At 46.2% G+C, this 25,727-nt stretch overlaps 3 protein-coding genes across 3 annotated transcripts; 1 reads left to right on the top strand and 2 right to left on the bottom strand.

Moving 5' to 3' along the window:
- Window positions 1-5,111: 5,111 nt before the first annotated feature.
- LOC125509479 (probable cadmium/zinc-transporting ATPase HMA1, chloroplastic) lies at window positions 5,112-17,897 on the bottom strand. Its single transcript, XM_048674465.1, has 13 exons — window positions 17,272-17,897; window positions 13,951-14,101; window positions 13,678-13,862; window positions 12,989-13,135; window positions 11,707-11,902; window positions 11,390-11,502; window positions 10,771-11,012; window positions 8,809-8,920; window positions 8,140-8,304; window positions 6,698-6,911; window positions 6,038-6,225; window positions 5,864-5,950; window positions 5,112-5,513 (listed from the first exon to the last, which is right to left on the bottom strand). The coding sequence occupies exons 1-13, from the start codon at window positions 17,758-17,760 to the stop codon at window positions 5,337-5,339; spliced, it is 2,466 nt and encodes an 821-aa protein (XP_048530422.1). The 5' UTR covers window positions 17,761-17,897; the 3' UTR covers window positions 5,112-5,336.
- A 3,300-nt stretch (window positions 17,898-21,197) lies between these two features.
- LOC125509477 lies at window positions 21,198-23,642 on the top strand. The gene is made up of 7 exons (XM_048674463.1): window positions 21,198-21,759; window positions 21,896-22,135; window positions 22,211-22,266; window positions 22,356-22,434; window positions 22,517-22,655; window positions 22,738-22,851; window positions 22,983-23,642. Exons 2-7 carry the CDS (start codon window positions 21,945-21,947, stop codon window positions 23,172-23,174), a joined length of 771 nt encoding a protein of 256 aa, XP_048530420.1. The 5' UTR covers window positions 21,198-21,759; window positions 21,896-21,944; the 3' UTR covers window positions 23,175-23,642.
- Window positions 22,742-25,527, bottom strand: LOC125507087 (pentatricopeptide repeat-containing protein At5g56310-like). The gene is made up of 3 exons (XM_048671781.1): window positions 23,654-25,527; window positions 23,037-23,208; window positions 22,742-22,882 (listed from the first exon to the last, which is right to left on the bottom strand). The coding sequence occupies exon 1, from the start codon at window positions 25,525-25,527 to the stop codon at window positions 23,926-23,928; it is 1,602 nt and encodes a 533-aa protein (XP_048527738.1). The 3' UTR covers window positions 22,742-22,882; window positions 23,037-23,208; window positions 23,654-23,925.
- Between the last annotated feature and the right edge of the window lie 200 nt (window positions 25,528-25,727).

Genomic DNA, 25,727 nt, shown 5'->3' with positions numbered 1-25,727 from the left:
GGCAATCTCGCACCCTCGCGATCAAGACTATTTAAGCTTATGGGTAAGGTAAAGGTAAGAGGTGGAGCTGCAGCAAGCGACTAGCATATATGGTGGCTAACATACACAAATGAGAGCGAGAAGAGAAGGCAAAGCACGGTCGATAAAAGTATGATCAATAAGTGATCCTATAACAACCTACGTCAAGCGTAACTCCAACAACCGTGTTCACTTCCCGGATCCCGCCGGAAAGAGACCATCACGGTTACACACGCGGTTGATTCATTTTAATTAAGTTAAGGTTCAAGTTATCTACAACCGGACATTAACAAATTTCCATCTGCCCATAACCGTGGGCACGGCTTTTGAAAGTTCAAATCCCTGCAGGGGTGTCCCAACTTAGCCCATCACAAGCTCTCACGGTCAACGAAGGAATAGACCTCCTCCCGAGATATTCCGATCAGACTCGGTATCCCGGTACAACAAGACATTTCGACAGGGTAAAACTAAACCAGCAACACCGCCCGAGTGTGCCGACAAATCCCGATAGGAGCTGCACATATCTCTTTCTCAGGGCACACTTAGATGAGCCAGACGTCGGGTAAGCCAGCCGAGAGTTGCCCCTGGTAGCCTCGGACATCGCTCAGTTGGACCAACACTCAGAGGAGCACTGGCCCCGGGGGGTAAAATAATGATGACCCTTGGGCTGGCCGACCCAAGGGAAAGAAAAAGGCTAGGTGGCGAATGGTAAAACCAATGTTGGGCATTGCTGGAAGAGCTTTACTTAAGGCGAACTGTCAAGGGGTTCCCATTATAGCCCAGCCGCGTAAGGGACGCAAAATCCGGGAACATAACACCGATATGACGGAAACTAGGGCGGCAAGAGTGGAACAAAACACCAGGCATAAGGCCGAGCCTTCCATCCTTTACCAAGTATATAGATGCATTAATTAAATAAGATATATAGTGATATCCCAACAAGTAAACATGTTCCAACAAGGAACAACATCTCCATGTTCCAACAAGGAACAAACTTCAATCTTCACTTGCAACTAACAACGCTATAAGAGGGGCTGAGCAAAGCGGTAACATAGCCAATCAACGGTTTGCTAGGACAAGGTGGGTTAGAGGCTTGGTTCAATAATATGGGTGGCATGATAAGCAAGTGGTAGGTATCGCAGCATAGGCATAGCAAAAGAGCGAGCAACTAAGCAAGCAAAGATAGAAGTGATTTCGAGGGTATGGTCATCTTGTCTGAAATCCCGCATGGAAGAAGAACGAGTCCATGAAGAAGACAAACGGACATTGATGAACGGTTCCTCACAAACGCGACGTTACCGGAACCAACCCGAAGAAGCAAACACCGGAAAAGAAGCACACAACATAGTAAACAACCAACACATGAACATGGTATAATATGCAGGATGCGATATGCGATGCATATACAAGATATGACAGGAGATGAAAGAACCTGGCCTCAACTTGGAAATCCAAGTATGCCACTGGAAAGATGAGATGAAATCGCTTGAAAACGATATAAAGAACGCCGGAATCGGAGTTACGGTTTGGAAATGGCAAGCGATTCAAAAATGACACCGGTCTGCGATTTACAGCAAGTAGCCACCTAAATGCAATGAGATGAACATGCTACAACACCCAAACATGACAACAAAATACATGGCAGGGATGCACACAAGATGCTTAACAAAAGTCTAGCACTGAGCTACGGCCAACTCATCCATTAACAGGTTCAAACAAGTATGACAAAAATGCAAATGGCAAACAGATCTCAGACTTAGTGAAATTAACACTTGTCTGGAATTTCAGATCAGGTAGCCCTCTTCGGAGCAACAAAACTACATGCTACAGGACCTGAACATGGCAAAGTAAAGCATGGCATGGAGCTACTCAAAGAGATTAACAAAAGTCCCTTAGTGACCTTGAGCCAAAAGGGATCAGAAAATACAATTGCAAGCATGTGAACATAGCAAAAACATAATCAGCTTCAGACTTAGTGAAAAACTGACACATGCTGAAATATAACTCAAGTAGGCATGTTTACGAGCTCGATGCACTCACTACAGAGCAAGTCATGGCAATACAAGCATACATCCATCAAGAAGGCACAAAATGCAAGCTAGACATGGCAAGAACAATAGCATAGCATGCACGGATAAACTACAACATCACCGGCAAAATCGCAAACAAGTTGACAATCTACCCAGATTCACAAAGTACTAAAAGTAGAGCTCGATTGACTCAAGCTAGGGTGCTCCATAATTGCAAAAAAAGACATGGATGGATAGAGCACTACAAGATTAACAAAACTCCCTTACTGATCATCCTCAAAAGAGGCACGGATCACTAGGAAACAACAAGAACATATGGCATCATGAGATAAACAGCTCAAGGACTTAGTGGAAATGCTAAGTCCCTGAAAACAGAATTAGCAAGTGCACCACTTTGTAAGCTTGCACAAGTCACCACATACATCCTAAAAATACATGGGTTGCACCTCTGGAAAGATGACAAAACCCTTAACAAAACACATGTAGAACTCACGGGCATATCATGCACACAATAATCATGGCAAAAATGACAAAAGTGCTAAACGGAGTAGCAGATCTGACAATTAACTCAAGTAGCCCTCTTCTAACAGCATTTCGGGTATCAAAATGAACTCAAATGAAAATGATGCAATGGAATAAAATGATGTACTCTCTGAGATGAACATTTTGATATGCTATATGCATGAATCGGAGTTACGGATGCAAAGTTACGGAGCCGCGAACATGAGCACTTGGATCTAGGATTCTCGGGACTTTGTGAAAATTATACCTCCGGAAAAAGTCAAACCGGGACGAGGTGGAGCGGGACGGAGCGGTACGGAACGGGGACGAGGTGTTTGGATCGGGGACCGGTGGATCTGGTCCCGATCCGGATCCGGCCGGGACGGGCTCCGGCGAGGCGCGGCGGAGCTTCCGCGGGGCATGGCGGTGACCGGGGCCGGAGCAGGGCGGCGTGGCGACTCCGGTGACGAGGGGGCGGCGCGCGGTGCGGTCGCCGGCGATGGTCGGCGGCGGGGAGCGGCGAGAAGTGCGGCGGCCGGGGCGAAGGCGCGGGGCGGCGCATCGGCGGGGCGGCGGCGCAGGCGGCCGGCGGGAGGCGCGCGAGGCCGGGCGGCGGGGTTGAGAGGCGGCGGCGCAGCGCTCCAGCGTGTGCGGCGCGGTGCTCTGGCGCGGTGAGGCGCGGGCCGGATGGGCGGACAGCGGCGGCGGCGCGGGCTGGCGCGGGCCCGATCCGGGCTCCGCGGGCCGCGCGGTGGTGGGAGGCGGCGGTGCCAAGTGGCGCGTTGTGAGAGGAGGAGAGGGGCGGCGGAGCCGACGTGGCGGCTGCCGATTGGCCCGGGTGAGGTGGAGGGCGTGGCTGGACATGTCCGGGCGCGGTGGAAATTTTGTCTGGTGGCGCGAGGAGCGGGACTAGGTTTGATCTGCGCGAGATTTCGGAGGGAGACACATATATATAGGTAGAGGGAGCTAGGAGAGTCCAAATGAGGTGCAGTTTGCGGCCACGCGATCGTGATCGAACGCTCTAGGTGATGGAGCAGAGCATAGGTGGGTTTTGGGCCAAAATGGAGGGGTGTTGGGCTGCAACACACATGAGGCCTTTTCGGTCCCTCGGTGAATCGTTGGAGTATCAAACGAAGTCCAAATGATACGAAACTTGACAGGCGGTCTACCGGTAGTAAACTAAGGCCGCTTGGCAAGTCTTGGTCCAATCCGGAAATGTTTAATTCCCACACACCGACACACGAAAGAAAGCTAGAAATGACCACCGAAGGAGAACGAAGCGCCGGATTGCAAAACGGACAACGGGAAAAATGCTCGGATGTATGAGACGAACATGTATGCAAATGAAATGCACATGATGACATGATATGCAATGTATGACACGCAATCAATGACAAGGCAACAACAGCGAATAACTGCACGACACCTGGCACATCGGTCACGGGGCGTTACAATGGATGACAAGGCCCAAGGCCCAAAAGGGCGGTTCATGTGATGGTGGGCCGGCTTAAGAGGAAGACATAAGGAATATTCTCTTACAAAAGGAAGCAAGACTAGGACTCCACTTGTAATAGAGTAATCCTAATCCTACTAGGACTAGTCATGTAACCCGCCCATTCAACATATATAAGGAGGGGTAGGGCACCCCAAAGAGGACAAGCAACAAGAAACAATCTCTAAGGCTAGACACAAAGGGGAGCCGGCTTATGCGGCGGCTCTCTCATGAGCATAATGAGATCTAGCCACAAACAACATGTAGGGCTATTACCGGATGATGTTTCCCGGGGCCCGAAGCTGTCTAAATCCTTGTCTTGTGTTGCGTCTCTCGATTCCATTCAACCCCTCTCAAACTACTACAAAGATGCGTCGGCCTCACGACTAAGTCCTCACACTAGGACATCTGCCGTGACAATTCCACGACACTATGTGTCCAAGGTGTTCGGTCACCTCTGAAGACACAGCTCATCTCTTCATCTGATGCCCTAAAGCAAACCTGGTATGGCTGCAGCTCGGCCTTACCCCGACTGGCAGATTCCAGGATCTATGGCTTGCTGAGCTCCCCCCATGCCTCGACTTGAGGCCTCCTCTATATGGCCCGAGGTGCTCCTTGCAATTCTGTGGAAGATTTGGGACTCTCGGAATGCCGTTGTATTCAAGAATGAAGATCACACTGCTCTCATTACCATAACCAACATTTGTAATGATTTTGAACTCTGGGCCAACCGGTTCCATGTACCGGTAGATAAGGTGTCAGCCACGTCTTAGCTGACGTAGCTTTCCTCACGGCTTGCCGTAACCCTGTAAAACCTTCTCCTTGGCCTTGGCTGAGCTTTGAGTAATTTCAATTCAGGTGTGGGGATCCTCCCCCCCCCCCCCCCCCCCTTTCCTCAAAAAGAAAGTTGTTGTATCATTTTTCCTTAAAAAAAGGTGTTGTATCATTTTTATGAGGTTTTCAAGAGTATGCATGATATTGTTACTGCACTGCAAGTTTATGTATCATGGGTGTAATTAACTCTTTATATTAGTTCAAGGCCTAAATTGAGACACGTAACAATAATTCAATGACCAAGCACAGTATTAACTCCAGGAGTAAATACCCCTAAAAACACCAGGAGTAAAATATTTACGAAGGATCGAACAAGCCTGATCAGATGTTTAGTTACAGGATGATCAGCATTGTTTATTTACTTACATGGTGGTGAGCTGAGTACAACCTACAAATATTAGGTCCATAACCCCTCCACCTAAATTCCAACGGTTCATGTAGATATTTGTCACTATACAAATCTACAACGGGGAAGTATTAGCTGCATAATTTGAGCAGTTGTTCAACTTTGCCGAGATATACTTCCTCAGGCCATCAACAAGTTGTCGGATCTCATCTGCCAGAGACCATGTAGGGGCATTGAGGGCTTGTATCGAGTTCAAGCAGACAAGAAGGGTTCCTCCTTCATGAACAAGCACCTGCATTTTTATTTTATTTTTTTGCTCAGGCACAGATCACATATCCGGTGGTAGCATTGGGTTATTTCAAATGGAACTACCAAAGTTTCCAACAACGACACAAATTAAACCTACGGCCCAGTCTAGCTTTACTGATTTTCTTCACAGCATAACAACATTATCGATGATCGTCCAAATTTATTTTTTTGTAGCGTTTGACTGTCTATAAATTTCTTCAACTTTTAGCTCTACAATTTTGATTCATCCTCTACAAGTGTTAGGATATGGTCACTAGATCAATCAGTCGTCAAAATTCATTGAACCACAGGTGTATTAGCCAGGCAGCATACTGCATGGAGGAACAAACTCACCGTCAACCAAAGAGGAAGAAATCCCAAGACAGAAGAAAGCGCAGCAAGAAGGATACAAGTTAGGGCAAGCCCTACACTTTGCTTGACCTGTAAGGATGAACCAAAAGTGTAAGAACCAGTAACATTATATCTCAAGTTAATGTGTTTTGCAGTGATGCCCATAAGTGAAAATACCAGTGAAGTTGTTTGACGAGCTTTAGCAATACAAAATGGCACCCCACAGATATTATCCTGCAATAACAGAACATCTGCAGCAGCTACTGCTGTTGCACTGGCACGTTGAGCTAGAACGACGCCAACAGTTGCAGCTGCAAGAGCTGGCGCATCATTTATACCATCGCCGACCATTATTAAACTCCCACCTGGAAACAAATACAGAAGAAATGTAACTTCCCTCTCAAACAAAGGAGCAAAGTGAATCCCACACACCGCTTACTAATCATATTGGCTGGCAGAAGAGAAGCTCTAAGGATGCATAGTTGAAGAAGTGCACAATGTTTCAAAGATACAACAGTTAAGTTATACACAACAATTGTTCTGTTAAGGGCAAAAGATGCTGAGGTCGTAGCTGGTAGGTTTTACCTAACATCACAATAGTAATCTGAAGTTGGAAGACAACAGTTAGAATTATTGGATTGAATCATGGAGAGCCAGCATGATGGCAAAAATATGTAGAAAGCAACAACTGTGATTAAATTATGGACAGATATATTGATAATTAAATAACATATGAGAAAACTAAAAGAATCCGATATAATCGCAGAACTGAAATCTGGTAGTAATGGGATACTGAGCTTCGGTTCACAATAAAATAGAAAAGAAGATATGAACTACCTCCCCTTGAAACTGCTTTTACTTTACTCAGTTTGTCCTCTGGCTTCAAACAGCAGTGCACTTCATCAATACAAACAGCTTTAGCAACTCTCAGAGCACTTGATTCATGATCTCCAGTGAGCATCATGATGCGAAGTTTTGCTTTCTCTCTTAAGGTGGATATAACTTCACGGGCACCAGGACGGGGTTCATCCTCGAAGTGGAAAAGGGTCATCTGGAAAAAAATCAATCAGCGAATAAATAATGCGTTGGAGGGCAGTTCTTACATAACCTACATTTTATATGGTAATGACACATTTGAATGTATGTTACCAGAAGAAACTGGCAGAAATATGGTACTATGTGGTCAAGTGGAGCTTCTTGCCATTGGTTTGGCCTTTGGCCAGACCAAATAAAGCAAGACTGCTGTTGAGACTGCAAGCATAGGTCCGGACTCTGTTTTCCAAGTCAGGCCAAATGCAGTCACATTAAGATTAAAAATTTATCAGGGCCAAAGACCTAAAGAAGGTACCCCCTCCGTTCACAAATATAAGATGTTCTAACTTTTATTTGAATCAGATGTATATAGACACAATTTAGTGTGTTTGTTCACTCATTTCAGTCTGTATGTGGTCTATATTGAAATATCCAAAACATCTTATAATTGTGAATGGAGGGGCACAAAACAGACAGGCTATCCATAGCAGATGGACCAAATATTTGGCCATCTGGGCAGCTTTTGTGGTTCAAATGTCCAACCTGAATTGTGCTATAAATAGATGGGACATGAGTGATTTAATTGCTGAGGCCACGAAAGGTCAACGAAACTAAATGGCCAGATAAGTAATCCCAATTTATCTTACATTAACTAAAAAAAATCCCATCTCCACACAGTATACAACGGAATTAGCTGATTTAATTTCAGCTACATTTTCCATGAAATGTACCTTGAAAGCATGCCTGTACATAGCACTGTATGTCTTAAGTTTCCTACTGCATGCACTAACAATATACTCAAACTTGTGTACACCACTACAGACTAGCAGTGCTTTTGTATATTTCAAACTTGATCTGATTAATGTTTTAGTTTTCACTTTGCTCTATTAGTTAATATAATATCAACTGAAGATGCAGCCTAAATGTCAGCAAACCAGCAAGCGACAAGCATAAGAGCATTCACACGTCACAAATTATTACTGAAGTAACAAAACTTATGAGCATGTGGAAGTCTGCAATATAATCCATTTTTAACTAGGACAACTTATCAGCATTTGAAAGCCTGGACTCCAATCCACCTTAGATTAACGATAAAGACAGAATTTATTTATGATTTCCCTAGTTATACATGAATGCTTCCATCAAACATGAACAGAAATATCTGCACAACAACATAAAAAAGATATCGAAATAAACGGGGAGAAGCGTGCTGTCAAATGAGAAGGTTTTGCTCTAATTTACCTCACCTTTTTATCCATTAATAGAGCAGCTTGGACAAATTCAGGACCATATGCAGAACTTTTTATTGCCTCTTGTACCTGCTCACATTCACCATTTGATCTGTATAGCGAAGAAATATATTCCACAGAACCGATAGCAGCCGTAGAGAGTTTGTTTTCATTGTTTGATGCCTGTAACACAGGTATATGAGAGACCAAGCTAGGAATTAAAGGTACAACTCTTCCCAATACTCAAAACTGATCAAACAAAACAACTGCTAGTCTTCAATACACCATTCAATGAAAACAGTCAGCTTCAAAGAGCATGAAGATAGGTGTGCTATATCGGCTTCTTTCTTAATCTCTTAATATTGTCAAAATTAACTTTCGACCAAAGAAGACATATTATACAATTGTTTTCCTTCCGTTTCTCAAATAATTGAGATGGAATAAACACGTAAGGATATTTAAAAAAAAAACCTCGCTGTTCATTGTATTTTTTTGTACTCCAGAACAGTAGGAGAGTTTCCTACTTCCATTTTATTAAAAAGTTATTTCTGTACAGAAATGAATTCCTGTTCATTGTTGAAATCAAATATACGAAATTCCATAGAACAACATAAAATCTTTGCTTGATATATCTAATGATTCAAGATGACTTTGCTGGTCGAAATATATTGCGGATGTACACATTACCTTTGTGATGCTTAAAGTAGCAAAAACTCCTCTACCAGGTAAGGACTCGAAGCTTTGTAGAACAACTTTTGGAAGGTCCTTGTCCTTCCCAACAGAGTGATGTAACACTGCCCTATGAATCATAAACTCAGTGTGTCAATTGCCTGCGATATATTATGTTAGATATGTATTATAGCTGCTTTTGGTATCCTTATACAACACATGTACATGCACTGTATATATTGGCCTTGAGCCCCTGGAACATACAAGTCAAGTTCCTCACATGGTATGAGAGCAATGTTTTAGGGTTTAAGTTGCTTTCTCTCCTCACAGTCAATTTGTTTTTCAGTCAACCTCGTTCTCGATTCATCATTCTTGTCAAGCTCCTCTCGATCCATCTTCAGCGTGCCGCAACTTGAACAATCCATCCACCTCACCCAGCTGGAGTCGTTCCCATCCGCATCTCGAGCAAACATTGCATTTTATTAACTCTATGAGTAAATTCCCCTTTGTAACCCTAAGTGTCTAAATTTGACAGAAAGTAACATATTTTTAAAACCTGACCATTTGCTACCCCCGTTTAGTGTTGCCTTTTCCACTTTGTACCCAATTTATCAAATTTTTCATCTGACAAATAGGCCCTCTGGTTAGCCTGAGCTGGATGATTATTAAATATTTAGATGCCACATCAGTAGGGTCTCATCTGTCAGATGCCGCACATTTTGATAAATCATGTACAAAGTGGAAAATGTAGCACTAAATACAAAGTGGTTAAATTTTGAAATGGGGTGCTTTGTGTCAATTTTGGACACTTAGGGGTACAAAGTAGAATTTACTCTAACTTCACAGATGTCTATTGCAAAGGCCCACATGTCTAGATGTATTATGTTTTTTTTCAGGCATTCATGAAGCAAAGATTTATGTCCATGCTTGACCCGTGAAGATGAACAAAATCATACCTTGAAAGCCTCAAAATTATGCTTAAAATTGTGGGAAGGAAAACTTGACCAGGACACACTAGTACCTGTTGCATTTTTAACTAGAAACATCCATAAGCACTCCCCACGAAAGCCAGGCCTCTAACCCAAGTCAGCTGAGCATGCACTCGCACCCCAAGCCAACTGAGCGACGCTCGGTTCTCTAAAATGATGGGGAAAGACAATTTAACATCAAATTTAAAATGGAAGACAAGTGTTATTTTTGCCTCCTTGGTGCACAAGCTCAGTGTCATGCAAGCCAACCAGGAATCATGCTGGTTCAGTGCAAGGCAGCCCTAGTGCATATGAGAAACACAGAAATAAGCATTGCATGAAACCAGAATGGGCCAGGAAGCCAGCTGATACAGAAACCCAAAAGAAAATCCTATTCTTGAGTGATCTAGCATCTTACAACGAGGAAAATCAAGCAAGAACCATGCCTAATTTTTCCAGAATAGGAATTTTCAGGCTTCAGGGATAAGCCAAGCCTAAGTTGATATCATCAGGAAGTTTTCTGTTTTACGCTGTCATATACTTAGTCAAGCTAACTAAATAGCACCACGACCAATCCTGACATGGTTTCACGTTTAATAGCATTGTGTGCTGTGCACAGCAGCTTCTTATGTTTTTTCAATCAAATCATGTGCTAGTGGTGGATGTACGTAACCATGAATTCATGATAGAAGAGTAGATTTTCAAAGTAATTGTAAATTATACTGTTTAACTTTGGTGTCATCATCTTGAAAAAACACGTTCTAAAAAAATCATCCCAAACAAAATAAAAGGCAATAAATATCCAACATCATTTTTTACAATGTCCTAATAGACAACAGCAGAACACTATACTAAACATGCGATGCTTGGCCCAGAGCATGCCATTATATTGGGTCGTAACAACTTAGATTCAAGTCATGCCTGGCATTCCCAAGTGTGGCAGAGTTCTACTTTATAAAAATGTATGCAAATGAAAAAAAAACATGTTTAAGAAAGTTATCCATTCTCTTACCTCCCAATAGGATGGGTTGTTCCTTTCTCCATGGCTGCGGCAACTGCTAGAGCTTCACTTTCACAGCTGGGAGTACAGCAAGAAGAAACGTTAAGACCATTTCTCACATTCAAATGTCCATGAATGGGCTCAATTGCTTTGCACATAAGCTTCCCGGTTGTCAATGTGCCTGTCTTGTCAAATGCAATAGACTGACAAGCCGAAAGAGCATCTAAGACATGCCCGCCTTTCAACAAAATTCCCTACAGAAGGAGCGGAAATGAGCTTGAATGAAACCAATATACCGGAAAATTCTGAAGAAAGAAGTTCATCTAAAAAAAAGGTCATAGTAAATTATCGAAAGACATTCAGGACAAACTACTAGTAGGCACTTCATAGGTGCAACACCAATCATTTCAACAGAAGATTCAGATTAATATCCTCTGATCTCCATCACCACTTGTGCATACGATACAAGTACATACCATTAAAGAAAAGTAGATCGAAACTAGTCTGACAAAAACAATCTGGATTAAGAACCAAATGTTCTCATGAAATTTAGAAGCTGAAATGGCAGTGTCTTACATTGAATGAAGAAAGTAACCAATTATAAAGAAAGACTTCAAGATTCAAACAATACCTTCCTTGTAAGAGAACTGATAGCAGTGGCATATGCTAAGGGAGCAGCCGCCAATGCACATGGAGATGCAGCCACCATAAGCCCCAATCCACGGTAAATTGAACCCCTACAAACTAAACAAAATTGGAACACAGAAAGTTCAATGCTAGAGCCAAGTGTACCAGTTCAGTATAAATTGCCAAACAATCAGTGCTACAGTTTTCCAAGACATAGCATTAACTATTGGAGAAGTACCAAGTCAAAATACAAAAGGAAAAAATACGCAGTCCAACACAAATTACTGAAGCATGTAATGTACTGTGACATTAGAGGAATACCTGAGTTACCGAAAAAAGGCCACTTAAAGAGTAATGGTCCCAGTAGTGCAACCATTAAAGACAGTACAACAACAGCTCTGCTATAGTGCTCTCCAAATTCGTCTAGCCATCTTTGCAGCTTTGGCTTGTTTATCATGCCCTCTTCAGTCAACTGGACAATTCTGTTGAGTGTGGAATCCTCCCATGACTTGGTCACCTGCAAAAGGGCGATTCAATGTCAAACAAAAGAATCAACATTCCCAAGTGAAGGATTGATTAACAAGTTGACAAAAAGGTTATGCATTTGGAAGAGTAAATTGTTGTCTTCAGGGGATAAACTGATCCTTAACAATTAGTGCTTGAGCAGCACTCCTATGTACACAATGGGGCTTAATCTGTTGAACGGCGGCATATATAAAGACATGGACTCGATCAGGATAATACAGGATAATAGTCTTCTGGCAAGGACCTGGTAGGTAAGTTCAGATATTGCAAGATAAATTGCAGTGATTGCAGATCTAATGAATATAATGTGTGAGGTGCTTACCAGAATAATAAACCTATGCCTAATCAACAAATAGATGTGGAAGATTGTCCAGAAGGATAACTCTACAACATGCCAATTGCTCCATAAGAAATACATGGCTGATGGGGATTTCTAAGTCAAAATACACAGGTGGCTCTCATTTTTGAACGGTTTATAGGTAGCAATGAGATGGCTTGAGGTTTTATTTCTTTGGGCATCCTATTGGTTTTCCATTGAAAAAAAGCCAGTCACCAAACCAAACGCACAGTCTTTTGATTTGGCTTTTTACGAAGCCACCGCAGAGCCTATGCATAGAGAGAAAGCGCCTCCCGGGGTGCTTCCCGCAGCTGTGATGATCCGGATTTTCTCAGGTTTCCTCGGTGGGATGCAATCCATAAGGTAGGCATAGTCTGTAATCCAGATGCAGAAATATGCTTCCCTAGTAAGCCAGCCATAGTCTGATGTGGGGACTGGCTATAATGTAGCACCAGCCCTCAAATCTATCTTAGTTCACACCTCATCCAAAAGTGCCTGAATAGGGAAATATTGATTTTATTGGTTTTGTCATACCAAGCAGCCATTGCTATTTCTCAGATAAAAAATAATGAATAAAATCTACTAAAGAGTTCCACCAGCTGTATTGTAATAGTGTTTGTGGAGTATTAACGTACTGAAATCATTAAATAAACCGGCTAAGAAAAATGAGCTATCCTGGGACTAGAGAACAAAACGTAAAAGAAAAAAAAGTCTCCTCAGTGAAGAGAGAAAGAAGGCAACCTGTACTATCATCATTCCTTCCAGGTTCCTAGCACCACCTGGTATAGCATCCCCCACCGTCCTTTCAAGAGGCTTCGTTTCACCAGTGAGGTGTTCGATTGTGACTGTCGATGAACCTTGGTAAACTTCTCCATCAACAGGCACAGCCTAAGGAATACAAGAATACTGCACCATAATGAGATAGAGATCCAAACAATATGGGCCAGAAGAATAATACCAACATGAGGATAGAAGATACTAGGGTACACTCCCTCTGTTCCAATTTAATGAGACCCTTGAGCTCTTGTCAAGAAAATTAAGAAATGAGTTTTAAGAAACTATATACCCTCATAAAAGTGCATGTCTTCATGGTAACTCAGCATGCATTAAACAGAGGACATAACAGAGAGTATCGCTAAATATTTGCCCCGAAATTGTAAAAAAAGAAAGAATCATGCCTAGAACGAAAAAGTAAGGCTAAAACATCATCTACTTTGAAAGGGAGGGAGTACCAGGATGCTACTAGAAACACTAAAAATCCAACAGAAAAGAGATAGAAACATTTTTTTTGAAGAACTTAATTTCTGTTTTTGAAGAACAAGAGATAGAAACATTGAGATAACTATCAACCATGAAGACATGATACAATGAAACAGAACTTGGAGATACAAGGACAAGGAGTGGACTTTGTAAATAGACAAACAACACACCTCACCAGCTCTGACCAAAATATGAGAACCCACTGTAAGGTCCTGCACAGGAACCTTGGTATGACTTAAATTAGAAAACCGTGTTGATTCGTCTCCACTCGTTTCTAATAACAGTGCAAATTCTGGATGGTTTTCCTTCAGTTCTCTCACATCAACCATTGACTTCCTCGTAAAGTATTCTTCGGCTGTAATCAGCAAATAAAACAAGTTTTCAGTGTGCACACAAACAGGAGCTACTATGGGCAGAGTTTCAGTATTTGTCAACATATGTACCGGTATGAGCCAAGCTGAACATGGCAAGAAGCAGGCCACCCTCCAATGAGTTCCCCATAAACACAGAAGCAAATGCTGCAAGAGCCATGAGGACGTGGATATCTATTCTTCCATCGGCAATGTCCACGAGAGCATCAAGCGCTGCAGAAACCTGCAAAGTAAGCAGGAAAAATGTGTCACCGGAGTAGTACATTGGCAAGCAATCCCAAATCGACGAACTCTTCAGTTTCTTCAGTGTGCGGGAGCAACGCAAGCATAGCAAAATTTCCTATTCAATGAAACGTGGCTGGCCATGGCATAGATTCCTTTGTAAAATGGGTGTGAGCGTAAGCAGCAGCAAAGGACAGACTAGGTCGACGGCGAGCTGCCGGAGCTCCGACTCCGAGAGGCCGAAGAGCGCGCGGTGGAAGCGCCCTACCCGGAGACCACGCGGAAGCGGCGGTGGAGGCGCGCTTAAGGGGCAAGGGGCTCAGTACCTTCTGCGCATCGTCTGGGGGCTTTTCATCCTGTCAGCGATCCGCGGCGGGGGGCGCCGCGGGCGGCCGGGGTCGGGCCGCATCTTCTGGTGGCGCAGCTAGTCCTTGACACCGGCGGAGGCCGCTTGGAGGGACGGGGAGAAGGAGGCGGGCCAGCGACGGCGACGGCGACGGAGAGGAGGACCAGGTGATGGGAAGCAGCTCCCCTGACGTACTGCACATGCCGTTGGGGGCACTGACATGTGGGCCTGATTCCCGGCGGGCCCACCTGTCAGTGGCCGAAGTCGGCCGATGTGGCAGCATTTTGACAGGATGGGGGACGCGTCAACCGGACCTGCTAAACTAAGGGCATCTTTGAATTGCATGATTTGAAAAACGCAAACCTACTAGGAGTAGCTGAATCTTCAAAATCAAAGAGGGGTGTGTTTGGTGCAGTGAATTTTAGAGAAATACCGAGTGCTTCTGTATGCTCTGACATATCCCACATGAGTTATTATATTGTGCCTTTTGTTATTGTGCCCAATCTTATGGTGAGCATCTCTTTCGTTGATAAAGATTACTGTATGATAGCTTCCGCATGATCGCCTCCCTTGAGGACAAAAGGTGGAAAAATGATATGGATCTAGCGATGATGTGTGCCTTTTGTTGTGTCCCGAAGTCTAGGGCCCATATTTTCTTTACTTGTCCTGATATCTGTTTTCAATGAAGTTTTACCCATTAGGCTTTGGGACCTGAGTGGCAGGCCCTCTAGACCTGGGCGAGTTCATAAAATCTCAAGCCAATCGAATCGGTAGAAGGATATGTCTGTTTTGTTTAGTGTTCAGAATGATGACCTGGACCCTACTTAGTGCTCTAAACGATCTTATATTTCTTTACTAAAAAAGGATTCCCCCATTTTGTATTCCAAAGCAAACCATCATTGTACACAACGCAATGCTGGGACGAGAAGCACATCAAGCCTAAAAGGAAAAGAAGAAGAAACAAATGCCAACAACGGAAGCTCGACAAAGCGTGAAAGACCCACAACCGTTGTGTCCTCCGAAAACAAACCACCACAGCATGAAGCTCCGATCTACCGCGTACTAAGCAGCATCTCCAAGAAGGAATGCGATGCCGACGGTGCTACTGCCCGGACGATCCTAAGGTTTCCCCCAGTACGCGGAGGGAGGTGGGGGATGGTTACTACCGACACCCTCCAAGAAGGAATAGTGGCACCCGCCGGTGTCACCACATCGGAGCCGGACGAACTGGCAAGGATTTCTCCCCCACTCTAAACCCCATCACCCAACCAAAGCCGACCAGCCAAACCACCACCCAACACCATGTGCCATCACAGTTGCGCCGCCACCCACTCCGTCTCACAGCGAGCACCAACACGAAGCCAAAAAGACCAAAGAGAAGAGCCAGGCAACGGGAGCAGCAGCACCAAGGCCGAGTGGGAGGGAACCACCTCCATCGCCATCGTGCGAGAGGCCCGCGCCTCCGGCATTGTTGTGGTAGCCGTCCGGACACGACAGCAGGGCATACCAGGCAACCTTGGCCCGGCCAGGCCCAAAACGGGCCTGCTAAGCCCCGCTGGTCACGCTGCAGCAGGCTGGCGTCGGCGCCGGCAGCACCTTGCCGTTCATCGCTGTTCCCCCGCCTCCTGGAGTCACGCCGCAGACCCGTCCCGCCTAGGCCCAGATGGGCCCAGATTTGGGCAAAGCGCCGCAGCCAGGCCGCGCTGCTGCGCCACCCCATTGCCAACGACGGCACCGCTGCCCAACCGCCCGCCCACGCTGCGTCGGGGAACCCAGCCGCCAGCTAGACCGCGCCGCCTAGGAGCCCCCCCTCCCCCCCCCCCCCGGCTGCAGCCCCGCCCCGCGCCGGAGAGCCACCAGGAGGGGAAGGTCAGGGGGCGCTGCCACCAGCATCCCTGAGGCCAGGCCGGAGGAAGGGGTAGAGGAGGAGGAGGTCGCCGCACGGCCGATCGCCCGCGGGAGCGACGCGGTCGCGAGAGGAGAGGCGTAAATGGAAGGAGTAGAACTTTTCAGTCATCAAGCTGCCTCTTATATTTCTTTACAGAGGAGAGGAGGTATTTCTGTAGAAATCAAAACTAACAGGTATTCTCGAGAGAAAAACTGGAGTGACAAATTGAGACAAGAGAAGTGCATTTTTCAATCCTGAACTCTTGTCCTAGTCTAATTTACAACCCCGAACTTTAATACCGTCTAAATTACAACCCCCAAGTCTCAAAACCGGCCAGGATTCAACCCTCCCCTTCCTATTGACCGGTTTTGACCTGGGGTGACCAGTTTTGACTAGTCAACGGGTTCAATCAGCATGCCACGTCAGAATTCTTTTCAAAATTTCAAGAAAAAGTAAATAAAAATCTGTAAGATTAGGAAAAAAATATAAAAAGCAAAATTCCAAAAAAATTGTTCGCGAAAAAAGCTTAGGAAAATAAAAAAATGGTTTTTTTTCTGGAAATATTTTTTTCTGGAATTTGAGTTTTTGGGTTTTTTCATGATTTTTTTCTGGAAATTCATTTTTTTATTTTCCGTGTTTTTGAGAAATTGGATTTCTTTCTTTTTCTGGATTTTCTTTGATTTTACAGGTTGTTTCCTAGGAAATTTTGCATTTTTTGCTGATGTGGGATGCTGACTGGACCTGTTGACTGGTCAAAACCGATCAACCAGGTCAAAATCGGTCAACAAAGAGGGGAGGGTTGAATCCTAGCCGGTTTTGAGAATTGAGGGTGTAATTTAAATGGTATTAAAGTTCGGGGTTGTAAATTAGACTAGGACAAAAGTTCAGGATTGAAATGTGCACTTCTTGTAACAAATTAGCTCGGAGAGTGCATTACCCCGACAAGAGGGAAGGCGACGGCGATGAGCGCGGCCTGCAGACGCCCGACGGAGTTGAGCGGCGCCACGTGTGGGCAGGCGGCGGCGATCAGGAGGAGACCGAGGGAGATGCAGCAGGCCTGCAGGTGACCCCGCAGCGCGTCGGCGACGTCAGCCCACCCGATCGCCCTCGCCAACCGCATGACCGTCGCGCCCCCGCCTCCCCCATGCAGGTTCGAGCCGTGGTGGCAATGGCAGTGCCCGTGCCCGTGCCCATGGTGCCCGTGCCCGTGGTGGTTGCTGTGAGCGCGGGGCGTGCAGGCCAGGGAGCGCCGTGCCCGTGGGAGCAGGACCGGAGACACGGATGCCAGGGGCGGCGGCTTGGATGGGAGGTGGGGAGCGCAGCGGCGGCGGAGGTGCGCGAAGGGATGGGGCCTCGAGAGGCGGGCGGAGGGCTGGGGGAGCCGCGGCGCGGCGCACGAGGGGGCTGAAGCCGCGAGGAACTGCATTGCGCGTGGCGTCGCGGAGCAGCCGGCCGGGTATGGCGTCGGCAAGGCGGGCTGTGGCGGTCGTGGTGGCGGGCTCGCTCAGGAAGAGCACTGGTCCATGGCGCTTTTGTGCCGGCTGCCGGGTCGTGTGGAGAGTGGGGAAGGGTGGGGAAGCTGCGGGCCAGATGATCACGGCCGGGGAGGGGATGGGGCTCATGGTGTCGTCACCGTGTTGAGGTGTGAATTGGACGGCTGTTTTCCAAGTTGATGTGGCAGCGAACAGTATGTTGTGCAATGCTCCAAATCGCTTTGGCTATGCTTGGTTATTTATCGTTTGTTGGGAGCGACTATTTTGTCACCTGGAATGTTTGGGTGGATGTTTCTGCTAGGCAAGTTGATAAAGTAATTGGTGTTGTTTTCCGTTTTGTGCTTAGCTGAGTATACTTTGCATATTTTTGGCAAACATGAAGACATGATTCATCTCGTTGCTGTCATGGCATTTCCTGTGTACTGTACAAAAATCTTTTTTTAAAAAGTGTTTTGTACAGTGCGAGAAAAAATGTCATGCCGGTGACGTTTCTTGATTTTTGCCGCACAGTTAATATATTGAGTTGTATTTGGCCCCTCGGGCAGCACGCCTGAGCGGCGTTCTCACCGCGCCGTTGGGTTTCCACGGTTTTCCGTGTGGGTCCCGCATGTCAGTCCAACGTGGCGGACGCATCCAGACGCGTCCGGGCCTTCCCATATCCGTCTCAGATATGAGCTGGATATAAGGGATGTTGGTTAGTCCGGATGTTTAGTGCCGGTATGAGGGGTGCGGCTGGGTCAAGATTTTGTAACCGATCATTGACCGGGTCGTCCGCACAGACATATAGAGGGCGTTTGAGGAACCCGGTTGTAGATGCTCTAAAAGATTTTGTGTATGTGCATATGAAATGGAGTATTGAGGATATTTGTATGTGATGCAATGATTTATTAGACTGCAAACAGTGCGGCCTTTTGCTGCCAGGCATAATTTACATCACTAATAAGAAAGTAGGCTAGAGCCGGTTAGTAATAAAACTCCGGTTGGAGCCCTTCTGATATCGAGCACTAACGAACAAAGTCGTCACTGACTGGGAGACATTGACGGGCCACTCGCACATAAGAAATGACTATATTTGGTCCGTTAGTACTATTCAGATATGCAAAAGTGAGGAGGCAAAACAGAAAAAACTCTGGAAGAGAAACCCCCTTCCATCCTAATACAACATGTGTAAAGTATGCACTCTTTTAAAGCATGTCTAGCCCTTTTCCCCAACCCTTTAACTCCCTAAAAAAATTCTGTTTGAGAAGTTGAACCCTTTTAGCCCTTCCATAAAATCCTATAACTCTTATTTTTTTTAGGAGAAACTCCTCAAACCATCAATCCTTACTCAATTTGACCAGGAATCTTAAATCTCCCTAAACATTTTCTCTCCTCCCATGACGCGCATGTTCTATCTTTTACCGTCCGCTGCTGCCCACCTCCACATCGATGACTAGCCAACCCTCCACACTGTCCGTGATGACCCCTCTCCCCACCCCGCCCGCAACCTTACCGACTCCCCCACCCTCTCCTCGCCCATCGGCCGGCCCTGCCACCAGATCACTGCCTTTTGCCGCCACATCGAACACCACCTTGACGCCATGGTTCCATGGGAACACATCCGCCACAGGAGCAAAAGGCCTAGCTGGCCTATGTGGGAGATACTGGCATCCATCTTGTTTCCACACCATAAATCCTCCAAAAGTTGGAGCCAAGTCACCACATGCTTCCTTGGCGGCATGTACATCACGACAAGGCTTGAATCAGTTCTTGAAGCGTCCATGCCTCCCTCATTATCATCTTCGTCTTTGGCAGCATCGACAACGCACCAACGTCTGTCACAGCCACTCAAAACTCTTTCTGTCCGCAAAGAGTTCGGCGAATTATCCCAAAGGTTAAACTTTCCCATTTTCTGTGTTTTTCTTCATTTATGCACTCAATTTGCTCATTGCATGTTGCATTTGTCTAGATGAAGAGGTTGTGGGAAATGTTTTTAACAAGTCTTTGTCTGAGGATGCTTCGATCCTTTGATTGTATGCTTTGGACATGCACGTGGCATTGCCAGAACATCGACTAAGAAGGATTCGGAGATTCCTCGCAACCCATCGCAGCATCGAGAACCAAGAAGCTCGTCACCAACTTCATGATGATCTTACTGAGCACTTTTTTTTTCAAAAGATCTTATTGAGCATTTGTGGGCACTTCACAACAATTGAATGTTGTTCTATGATGTTTTATTTGGATTACTTTTTCATTTGGACCATATGTTGCATTTGAATTTAAATATTTAAATCTAAAAACATTGTTTTGAAATGTTGTTGAAATACGTGCATTAGAAATATCAAGTATTGAATTTAATGTATTGTACAAATGTGGTTGAGACGGAGTTTGTATACAAAAGGATGGAAGATATGGCGAAGGAAAAATTATAGGGAGCTAAGGTTTAGGCTAAATGCGCACACTTTTTAACTCCTCAAATTTAAGGAGTTATGTTTTGAGTGGTTCTTGGAGAAGTTAAATATAAGGGAAAGGGCTAGAGATGCTCTTAGGTTGGTCGTAGTAGGAGTAACTTAGACCACCCTAAGAAAAGTTTGTTTACGTGGCACGTAGCTAATGAGGAAAGAGGTGCTTGTGGTAACATATACCATAACATAACGCGACCCGATGCAAAATGAGTCGACATCTAAATAAATGAAAACTTGCATGATATCAATATTACCCATTATGAAGATAATAACATAGCAAGTTTGATGACCAACAGCACAGTTGTCCCTGAGTCTACACGCCTACTAATAAGTTTGGTAGTTGTGCTCCCTCCCTCTCTCTATATATAAGGTATACGGTTTTTTAGGTTGCATTTGACCATTGAAAAGATTAACAATACATGAGATGTATGCTATAAAAATTATACCATTAAAAAGTCCTTTCACATATGAATCTAACAGTATGCTTTGTGTAACACGCATGTCATATATTACTGCTCCGATTCATTTTTGTCTTATTTCATATGTAAAAAAAGAACCTAAGAAAATATATAATCGTTCTAAAAATATATGTTACGTAAAATTACAAACGTAAAAATATAGTGTAAAACATAGATAAAATACATTTTTTTCTAGTCTTATGACATATATTTTTATTTTTTATGCCAAATTTTACATAGTGAATCAATACAAATGTAACTAAATGTATTCCAATTGTAATTTATTTATGAAACGGTCATAAAATTATCTCGGGTAAAGAATAACTTATTGAATGATGAATAGTATTACTATATACTACTCCCTCTGTTCCGAAATATAAGTCTTTTTAGACATTTCAAATTACAACATACGGATGTATGTAGACATATTTTAGAGTGTAGATTCATTCATTTTACTCTGTACGTAGTCATCTATTGGAATCTCTAAAAAGACTTATATTTTGGAATGAAGGGAGTACTATATTGATGGAGAGAGTAGATGCATTTCCAATAATTACCGAGCCTCTTAGGAGACTCGCCAAAGTTTCGTTTTTAGTGGTACCTTTCACGCCTCCGCCAAGCAGAAACTGGTGCGGTCGCAAGACGTTCCGTAGTTCCACCAGCAAGTTTTCTACTTTGTTTGCGTCTTAATCGCTCGGTTGGCGCCATTCAGAATCCACGTAGTATTTTTCCTGCATGGAATTGTCTTCCGTGTAAGTTTTGACGATGCCGCGCCGTGGACAAGAGGATATTCGGACCGAGCGCCACGGCCGCGCTGCAGCAGAGGGAAGATCCGTTCGGAATCGGCATCCTCTGCTCCCCACATGACTTGGCGTCTCTCGCGGCGCGCCAGGATTTCCAACAACTTCGCACCCATACGCTATTTATTCTCCCTTGCCGTCGCCGGCCGGCCGGGCCATCCACCAACGCCCGCCGGAGAAGAGGCAGAAGGTCTGCCGCAATCTCGGGTAGCCAGCCGTGCATAGCTAAGGTGCGCTTCCTACAATCTTACTGCATTAGTTTCTTCCAACCGCAACCAAAGGAAGAAGAAAATTTGTTAGAGCTCACCAGATGAAGCGAAGAACTGACCGCGGCTATGTTCATCCATGTCCAACTCCATCCTGCAGGCCTCAGGAGTAATCGACCGTACGCTGCTAAAGGAGGGGCAAAGCAAAAATGTGTGTCCAGAGGGGTGGAAACCCCCCAGGCATCTTAGATGGGCTCTATGGCGTGCAGATTGTTCGTCGGCCGCCACAGGCACCGAGCAAAGGCGAAGCTGCCCAGACCAGCTTCACCGATTCGCCAACTTGTGAACACCAAAATGGCGGTGGAACAGTCACACAACAACATCAAAGACTGCTGATACGGTGAGCTTCCATTAATCAGGAGAAATGCACTCAACACCAGACTGAGCTGACACCCTGCGTTTGTAACAACTGCAGACGACTGTGGCAGCAAAGGCCCTCATGCTTGAAGCCCATCCACTGTAGCATCACATGTATGGCAGCTTCCGTTCCGCCTGCCCAGCAACCGGTACCACAATATTTGCCAACTGAAGCCTCTTGTCTGACGGTTTTGTTTGATCAGGTGACAAGCATGCCGGTGAAACTTTTGCAAATGTTGTCACCTCTCTGCCCTTCATCGTCCTTGGACTGCAGACACCGAGGCAAGACATCTTCTGAGACAAGATCATTCTTTGCTCTATTTGTTTCTGAGTTTGTATGTAATAAGAAAAGTCGGTGCCGCAGGAAGAACTTGAACGCTGCCATCTACGCCAACTCGCTGGTTGGAGTAGGAATAGCTTCCGGCCTGTATCATTCCTCCCGAGGAGAGATCAGAAAAATCCTGAGATGGGCCGACTATACTATGATTGCCACCACTACGCTGGTGAGTCATATTTTTGCACTAAAAGGCTGTTCAATTATCAGAATTTGCACGTCATAGCAAACATATATGCTTTTCTATGCAGTGTTTATCCAGGGCAGTTAGGAATGAGAACCCAGGACTACTGATGGCAGCATCAACATTGCTGCTGCCGTTTCAGCCTTTCATGGTTTCAGCTGTCCACACCGGAATGATGGAGGCAAGTAATCCAAATGACCTGGCAGATTCTTCTGTCTAAAACAAACCATTTCAATGATCAGCAAACTCGCTTGTTGAGCAAGTCTTTGTTGAAAGAAAACTGTTGGATAAATCAAACTGTTTACATGGCAGGTTTCCTTCGCAAAGAGAGCATCAGTTGAACCAGAGCTCAGAACGGTACATAACCTGCACAAGATGTCATCTCTTTTGGGAGGTGCGCTGTTTATTGCCGACGATTACTTCCCAGAGACACCCTATATCCATGCTGCATGGCATCTTGCTGCTGCTATTGGCATTGGCACATGCAATAAGCTTCTCGGGTGACACTGGAACCAACCCTGCTGCTATCAACGAATAGCTGATTTCAATTTATCCAGAAGGAGTTAGATTCAGCAACTATCAACTTGCCGATATAAAAAACGGTGTACAGAATAGGTTACATAGAAGAGAGAACAGGAGCATTGTTCAAATTGATACCAGAAGAATGCTTTCGTATCTCTCAGAAAGATTTAGCAAGGAAAATGAGACGAACTAGGTCAGCTTGTGCATGTGGTTCTGCTATGATTTTGCATTGGTGTTTAATTATTACTGCGAGAGCGGGGTGGGCTGTCATGACACTCTTTCCTACAAAAATGAATTAAGGTGGACAGAGAAGTTTACGCTTCAAAGACCTCATCATTACAACTATAATAATTGACGGATCTATACATATTTCTAGCATTGTTATTAACTTATTATCTGGCAAGTACCGCAAACAGAAGTTTAGAACCATTAATAGCAAGTCAAATGTATCATGTTCTAACCTTGAAGCAGCGAAGATGGAAACTGGTGCATAATTCCACAGTTGCACCAAAAGTCAAAAGAAAGTGTGTGGCAGACTGATCATTTCATCTTCTCTAGATCTGAACTTTTTTCTATTACTGTGTCAATATAAACGTCAATGCAAACACCTGATGGTTGCAACGCCCCAATGTGCTCCCACGAGTTCTGATAGTTACTGCATTTTAAGTGTGGAACACAAAGCCCCAATGTTTCATGTGAAATTTTGTGAGTGAAACTAGACAATTTGTTGAGATCATGCTATCAGCATGCTGGTCTCGTTTTGATTCACCCAGCTCCCTCCAGCAGGCTTCCCGGCATGCAGTGCAGCCACTCTTTCCCTCGCAATCCGAGCCTGCTCCCACCGACCAACACCCGCATACATGTTTGACAGGAGGACAAGGTGCCCAGCTGCTCGATCAGGCTGTAGCTCAGTCAATCTATCAATTACTTTGGCTGCAAGCTCAAGATTATCTTCCCTCTTGCATCCACTCAATAGTGCACCCCACACGGCCTCATTAGACTGCAACGGCATTGTCTCTGCGAGCTCAAGTGCTTCGTGCAATCGTCTGCTGCGGCAGAGCATGTCGACCATGCATCCATAGTGCTGTATCTCTGGGGCGATCCCATAAACTCTTTCCATGCTCTCAAAGTATTGCCGTCCGTCGTCAACCTTCCGTGAATGGCTGCACGCAGACAGCACAGCGAGCAGCGTTGTGCCATCAGGACGTTCCTCCATCCGGTTAAACAATTCTAGAGCCTCCTCGGCACGACCATGGACCGCAAGCCCGGAAATCATTGTAGTCCATGAGATGGTACTCCGCCTCGGCATCTCGAGAAACATGCGGTGCGCATCCTCCACAGCCCCACACTTCACATACATATGGATGAGGGCATTGTCTAGCGACACCGTCCGCTGCAAATGGCCTTCCTGGTCCACTCGCGCATGTATCCATCGCCCGAGACGCAGGTCCCCCAACTCCGCGCACGCCGTCAACAAGGCGACCATCGTCACCGAGTCGTCCTTGACCCTTGCCTTCCTCATGCTCCAGAACAGATCAACCGCCTCCGCCGCCCTCCCAGCACTGGCACACCCAGCTATCACCGTCGTCCAGGCCACCGCGTCCCTCCCAGGCATCTCACCGAAGAAACGCAGAGCCGCGTCCACCTCACGGCACCGCACGTAAGCAGAGAGCATGCAGTTCCACGCCGCCGCCGCCGTCCTGCCGGGCATTTCGTCGAACACCTTCCTGGCATCCGCGAGCTGCCCGGCCGCGGCGTACATGTCAAGGAGGCTGGTCATGACGTGCGAGCTGGACAGAGCGAACCCGCCGGCGAGCGCGGTCGCGTGGAGGGCGGCTCCGTGGGGGGCCGCGGCCGCGCCCGCGCCGGAGAGCGCGGCGAAGAGCGTGGAGAAGGAGAAGGCGTTGGGGCGGAACCCGTGGCGGCCGACGAGGCGGGAGAAGAGGGAGAGGAGCTGGGGAGGCCCCGCGCGGGACGCCGCGGCGGCGCGGAGGAGGAGGTTGGCGAGGGTGGGGGGCTCGGGAGGGTGCTGCGGGGAGGAGGAGGAGGAGGAGAGGAAGAGGGCCTCAGCGCGGGGGAGGTCGGCGGCGGCGGCGGCGAGGGAGATGAGCTTGGCGAGGAGGAAGCGCTTGCGGTGGAAGCCGTTGAGGAGGAGCTGCGCGTGGAGCTGGTCGAGCGCGCGGAGGGAGGCGGTGGCGCCCGGGCGGCGGCGGGCGTGCTGCGCGAGGAGGTAGAGGCGCTGCTGCAGCGCGCGGGAGTAGGGGATGTGAGGGGGCAGGTTGGGTGGGAGAGGAGGAGGAGGACGACGACGACGACGAGGGGCTTGGCTAGACATGGTCGGCTGGCTTTGGCTCCGCCTCTGCGTCTGACTTGGCTTGGTGGTGTGTTTTCTGCGCGGGAATGGTTTTCTGCCGCACCGTCGATTTGCTTCCGATGGGGCGAAAATGGGTCGCGCCTCGCGCGGTTTGCAGATCGCAGCTCAACTGGTTTTGCAGCGAAAAACCCTCGCTCTCGTGTTGGAGCACATTGCTTCGT

Source organism: Triticum urartu, chromosome 5 (assembly GCF_003073215.2).
Source record: "Triticum urartu cultivar G1812 chromosome 5, Tu2.1, whole genome shotgun sequence".
Classification (NCBI taxonomy): Eukaryota; Viridiplantae; Streptophyta; class Magnoliopsida; order Poales; family Poaceae; genus Triticum; species Triticum urartu.
This window is presented reverse-complemented; position numbering and strand designations above follow the sequence as displayed.